This window comes from Humulus lupulus, chromosome 8 (genome assembly GCF_963169125.1).
Source record: "Humulus lupulus chromosome 8, drHumLupu1.1, whole genome shotgun sequence".
Lineage (NCBI taxonomy): Eukaryota > Viridiplantae > Streptophyta > Magnoliopsida > Rosales > Cannabaceae > Humulus > Humulus lupulus.
In genome coordinates this window covers 45,509,362-45,516,013 of record NC_084800.1, presented here as the reverse complement: position 1 = coordinate 45,516,013, position 6,652 = coordinate 45,509,362, and the positions used below count along the sequence as shown (strand labels likewise).

The following is a 6,652-nucleotide window of genomic DNA, read 5'->3' as shown; positions in this document are numbered from 1 at the left end:
GTATGTTTTAGAAGGTATTTTAAAAGTTGAAGTAGAATACCGGACGAGAGTGCTATAAGAACCTAAAGCCTCCAATTTCCCTATTACATTTATGCAGTAAAATCAAAGTAAAAAAAAAAAACTAAAAACCCTTAAAGAAAAATAGAACACGCCTCCGATTACAAGTTCATGTCTTCTTTCAAATCATGATATGGATTTGATGTCTCTTTCGTAATTATGACATATTAGACACATAATTTTTTGAGTTAAAAACTAGGAGGCTAGGAGACATAAATATACTAACTAAATAATAATTATAATAGTCCAAAGGATACGGTAATGGTTTATAAGACATAAATATATTAAATTGATATTAGGTAGCAGTCCAATAAAAAAAATCACTACTTATTATTTGTTTTTGACAAAAAAAAAAGTCATTTTTTGATTTGCTCTAATCTAAAAATATTATTATTATTATAAAAATTGATAAATAGAAAATAAACAAAAATTTAAGTAAATAAATAAAAAATTAGAACTTACGGAAGAAGAAGAAGAATGAATGAGAGAACTCTGCAATTAACACATTTGACCTCAACCTCACTTCCGTTTCTACTTTCTTCTTCTTTCTCTCTTTTCTCTTCTATGCTTAGGAATTTTCCCGCCAAATGAGAGAAGGCTTAGCATATCACCACCACCAACACCGTCATGAACGCTCTCTCTCCTCGAACATTCCTATTCTTCTCCATCTCACTCCCTCTCATCGTCTCCTTCTCTCTCCTCCATTTCTCATCTCCTAATTCTCATAACCATACTGTAACCCTTAATTCCACTCACTCCCTGATCAATAAGCGCAACAACTACATCGTACGTTTCCTCGAGTACAAACGGGCTGAAGCCCACCGTGACTACCTGCAACTAGGCCTCCGATCGCCGGGATGGGGTTGGATCGAGCGCCGGAATCCGGCGTCTCAGTATCCGACCGATTTCGGATTGGTTTGGATCGAGGAGTCTGCCAGGGAAGGGGTGATTGGGGAACTTGAGAGGCTGGGGATGGTTAAGGATGTGAATGTGGATGCCAGTTACACAAGGGGTTTGCTCAAGGAAGAGAGTAGAGATGGGGCTTTCGTTGATGGAAAGAAGCGGCCTGGGAAGATTTTTACGTCGATGTCGTTTTGCGAAGCTGAGAACGAACATGGCGCAAGGATGAGTAATTCTTCGTTTAGCTGGCGAAGGGAGCTGTTATCGGAGGTAAGGATATTTTTTAACTATCTATGATTCTGCATTTTGTTTGGTGGGGTTAGAAAATTCTCTGATTTTTTTTTCTATTCTTTTGATGATTTTTTTTAACCGTATGCTGTGATTTATCTTTTAATTCTCATAGATTTTTCATTCATTTATAAAAAATGAGGAAGCCAAAGTGTTTTTTCGGTTGTTTTCTTCTGGTTTATCAATAATCGTAGAAGCTTGTAATGCGAGTGTAATCTTTTATTTGCACACGAGTACAGTCCGGTACTCTAGAGTTAGTAAAACGAAAATTCAAATACAAGTTCTTGTATAACCTTAAAAAAAAGTTTATAAATCATAAATTGGACATTACGATTGTAAGTTGGCTTAAATAAGTAATTGGATATTACGAAATTTCTAATACAGGTTGGTATAATAAACACGATTGCACCTCGCTTTGTTATAACTAATTTTTTTTCCTAGATGAAGATGTTAGGCATAAAACGTGATAAAAGGGGAACTAGGCCAAAGGAATTTATTAATTTGATTTAACTCACTCACTCAAACACTAGCTCCATCAATTCTTGCAGAGATCTCAGGTTACTTCATTATTTGGAGCTGATGCTCTTTGGGCAAAAGGGTACACCGGTTCAAAAGTCAAAATGGCTGTATTTGATACTGGCATTCGAGCTAATCACCCTCATTTTCGGAACATCAAGGTATTCTTTGGTAGCAATGCAGCTCATAGTTTAAGCTTCTCTTTTAAAAATTTATTTAGTCTTTACTTTAGCTTATTCTATTTGTATTTTAAGTTGTTATGCAATAAAGCATAATAAGGATACCGAGATTTGACTTTTAATTGTGTAAACATGTTAAGGGACACAACGGTTAATTACAAAATTAAGTAGTCATCTTATTAAGGTGATGAAAATCAGTATTTTGTGGCATGAGATGATGGAGTCCATTTGTGCTTGTGATGGCTGTGCTTAGTGTGTAGCATCAGTCATATTTCACTTGAACAAATGTTGTTTTACTGTGTGTTACTGTCAGTAGTGTTGGTTTTAAATTTCGAGCTTTTTCAGGAGCGAACGAACTGGACCAATGAGAATACCCTAAATGACAATCTTGGACATGGGACATTTGTTGCCGGTGTTGTTGCTGGTAGAGATGCAGAGTGTCTTGGCTTTGCTCCTGATACTGAGATCTATGCTTTCCGTGTGTTTACAGATGCTCAGGTAATGTATATTGGGCACTGGAGGAAAATTTGTATACAATATTGTGGCTAACAATTGCTTTTTGTACTTGAAAGTGGAATGAAGCGCTTCTTTGTTTCACTTTCTAGATTCTACCTAATAGCTGGTTTCTGGTTGAAATGTTTGATTTGCAACGTGCATCGTTGCATTATAGGTTTTCCCCTTTGTATTGTTTGATTTACAACTGCTATGCAAATATCGTTATCCTTTTTTCTCTATCTAGTATTTGGTAGTCCATCAACAAAAGTAGACGTTTTAAAACTCAGAGAAATTTTTTTTTGGGGCAATTGGCAACCTTTGAAGAAGTTTGTATTCTTCTCATGACTTTAGTTTGAATAACTTTTTTCTTAAATGATATCTGATTTAGTCAATTGAGTTTAGTAAGATTATGAGAGTTTGTATTCAGCTAATTGCAGGTATCATACACGTCTTGGTTCCTTGATGCATTCAACTATGCCATTGCAACCAATATGGATGTGTTAAATTTGAGTATAGGTGGACCTGATTATTTGGATCTCCCATTCGTAGAGAAGGTACTGCTTCCCTTTATCTTCTGATTATTGTTTAGTAGTCTTCATTCAAAATTGCATTTAATTTATTTCTTTACTAGGTTTGGGAAATAACAGCAAATAATATAATTATGGTTTCGGCAATTGGAAACGATGGACCACTTTATGGAACTCTCAACAATCCAGCAGACCAGAGTGATGTCATTGGTGTTGGTGGCATTGACTACAGTGATCACATTGCTTCTTTTTCTTCAAGAGGAATGAGCACATGGGAACTTCCTCATGGGTAGTTATCATCCTTTTCACACAGCTAAATTTTTCTGCAATTTTATTCTTTCATATTTATGTGTCTTTATGGACTTATGTAAAATTAACTCTTGTACGTACAAGATAGATTGTTATTTTACTTACTGAAGTGTTTACTATGTATAGTTATGGCCGGGTGAAGCCAGATGTGGTTGCATATGGACGAGACATTATGGGATCAAAGATCAGTACAGGCTGTAAAAGCTTGTCTGGTACTAGTGTGGCAAGTCCTGTGGTTGCTGGTATGGTTTGTTTGCTTGTTAGTGTCATACCCGAAAGCAGTCGGAAGGACATTTTAAACCCAGCAAGCATGAAGCAAGCACTTGTCGAGGGAGCTGCAAAGCTTGCTGGTCCAAATATGTATGAACAGGGTGCAGGCAGAGTTGATTTGTAAGTTCTCCTTGTTAATTACTTAATTAGACTCTTCAGTTTGTATGCTAATCTTTTTCTTGATTGACACTGTTAACTTTATTGGCATCCTGGCCTTGTATTGTTAGTATCAGAATCTCTCATCTATCTTGTCTTGGTCTTAATACTCTGATTTCCTCACCAGGTTAGCATCCTATGAAATTCTTAAGAGCTACCAACCCCGGGCAAGCATCTTTCCTAGTGTGCTTGATTATACAGACTGCCCTTATTCATGGCCATTTTGTCGCCAACCCCTTTATGCTGGTGCCATGCCTGTTATTTTTAACACTACCATTCTCAATGGAATGGGTGTGACTGGATACATAGAAAGCTCACCAACATGGCATCCTTATGACGAAGAAGGTAATCTTCTAAGTATCCATTTTACTTATTCAGAAGTAATCTGGCCTTGGACTGGTTATTTAGCACTTCACATTCAAATTAAGGAAGAGGGCACACAATTTTCTGGAGATATTGAGGGAAATGTGACATTTAGAGTGTTTAGTCCTCCGGCTCAAGGAGAGAAGGAGCTCCGTAGTAGTACCTGTGTGCTTCAACTGAAATTAAAAGTAGTTCCAACACCACCAAGATCAAAACGTATTTTGTGGGATCAATTTCACAATATTAAATATCCTCCTGGTTATATTCCAAGAGACTCTTTGGATGTCCGTAATGATATTCTTGATTGGCATGGAGATCACCTACATACAAATTTCCACATTATGTTCAACATGTTAAGGGATGCTGGTTACTATGTAGAAACCCTTGGTTCACCGCTTACATGCTTTGATGCTCAGCAGTATGGGACGCTTCTTTTGGTAGATCTTGAGGATGAGTACTTCCCAGAGGAGATTGAAAAGCTAAGAGATGACGTTATTAATACAGGATTGGGATTGGCTGTATTTGGTGAGTGGTATAACGTTGATACAATGGTGAAGATGAGATTTTTTGATGATAACACTCGAAGCTGGTGGACTCCTATTACTGGAGGCGCTAATATTCCAGCATTGAATGACCTTTTGGCCCCGTTTGGGATTGCTTTCGGTGATAAAATTTTGAATGGTGACTTCTCTATTGACGGTGAACAGAGTAGATATGCATCTGGAACAGACATTGTGAGATTTCCCAGAGGTGGCCATGTGCACAGCTTTTCCTTCTTGGACAGCTCAGAGAGTGGGGCCACTCAAAATGTTTTGCGGACTTCTGACATGGCCACGGTAAGTAGACATTTCACTTATGCAAACACACATAAAGTTAAACATAGACAATGAAGGGTTAGGCAAGTGATGTTCGAATTATATATTTATTTATTCAAAATTTGAAAGATGATGCGAAGGATTATTAACTTACCTGCTACTGAGGAAATTCATCAATGAAATAAATCAATCTTAAAATCTCAAGGTGAACTAACAATGAAGAAGCACCAGGAGTAATCATTCTAACTTTTTATCTTCGGTTCTTAACTTGTCAAAGAAAATAAAAAACCCAACACTGTGACATCTTAATTTGAATTAAGTCTAACCTTTGATTACGCTAATTAAGAGCTTGTGAGCAACAGAATGTAAACATCGACCAAAATTTTCATGAGTATGCATATGATGAATGCAGGTTGACTTTCCCATCCTTGGTCTCATAGAGGCAAATGAAGGTCGTATTGCTGTCTATGGAGACTCCAACTGTTTGGACAGCAGTCATATGGTAACCAATTGTTATTGGCTCCTGAGAAAAATTTTAGAATTCACTAGTGGAAACATCAGAGATCCTGTGCTTTTCTCAAACTCAGCTAAACAGGATTCTGCCTTATATGAGGAGGACAACCAATTACCATCTCGTAGAACTGATGTGAATTTCTCCGCCTACTCCGCAGTGGTAGGAAAGGAATTAATCTGTGGGATTGATTCCAGATTCGAAATATGGGGAACCAAGGGATACAATTTGCAGGTTAGGGGAAGAAACAGAAGATTACCAGGTTATCCTGTTATTGACTTGGGGAGAGGTCTAAATTCTTCCATCCACAGTTCTACTTCAAGGCGTCGAAAAGTGAATGTAAAAAGTAAAACCGATTCTTTAGGAAATAAGTACTTGGGCTTGTTTTACGGAGAAGAGGTAAATAAAAGAAAATTTCATTAAAGATCGGTTCCTCTGAGATATTTTTTTGCCATTATTTCATAGTGAATGATGCTTAGACTTTCTCTAATTTTTGCAGCGTGATATGCCTGTGTTAGCTGCTACTCATTGGATTGTTCCTGCACTAATTGCAGTAATTGGTTAGTCATTGATGACTTTCTACTTCTAATTTTGGTAAGGAAAATATATGCTGTAGATGCTCGTTTGATCATTAGTTCTCTTGTCAATGTAGGTCTTCTGTTATTCTTGAGCTTATGGAGAATTCGGCAGAAGCGACGGCGGCGGAGGAAAGGTTCTGGCTCTGGTCGATATTCTAATCTCTAGTCCTAATCTTGAATCAATTTTCTCTTCCCTTACTTTTTTTAGTTGCCTTCAAGTTCCTTTAGTCATCCTCTTGTAATCTTGTTTATGTACCAGAGAACATAGGAGCTTCAATTTAACAAATCAATAGTAAAGTCTGTCAAAGCATCACCACAGAAATTTTTGTTTGAGTTTATAAGTTATACGTATTATACTTGTACTAAATTTTGAATGCAAAGGTCTTGCATAACAGAGCTAATTGGATTGGACACCTTGTCAGCAATACCCACAAGAAGAGTACTGGGGGTATTCTGTTTCCCATTCTCTTTTGTACTTTTTGGCACAAGAATTTAATAATAATTTTAAAATATAAAATATTCACATAATGTTCACTTGTCAATCATTTAAAAAAAAAAGTGCATTTGAGTGTTTGAAAGGGTTTTTTTAGCACTTCTCATACCAACAAATATATTTATTTTCCTTTCTTAAAATAATACAAGGTATAGCTTAGTAGCTACATTTATGGTAAGTTTGCATAGAAGTTTC

The 6,652-nt window shown here is 36.7% G+C and overlaps 1 protein-coding gene across 1 annotated transcript; it reads left to right on the top strand.

Moving 5' to 3' along the window:
* The first annotated feature begins 515 nt into the window (after nt 1–515).
* LOC133797038 (subtilisin-like protease SBT6.1) lies at nt 516–6,492 on the top strand. The gene is made up of 10 exons (XM_062234799.1): nt 516–1,227; nt 1,794–1,922; nt 2,286–2,438; nt 2,873–2,989; nt 3,067–3,251; nt 3,398–3,661; nt 3,825–4,896; nt 5,288–5,785; nt 5,886–5,946; nt 6,039–6,492. The coding sequence occupies exons 1-10, from the start codon at nt 685–687 to the stop codon at nt 6,128–6,130; spliced, it is 3,114 nt and encodes a 1,037-aa protein (XP_062090783.1). The 5' UTR covers nt 516–684; the 3' UTR covers nt 6,131–6,492.
* Nucleotides 6,493–6,652: the final 160 nt, after the last annotated feature.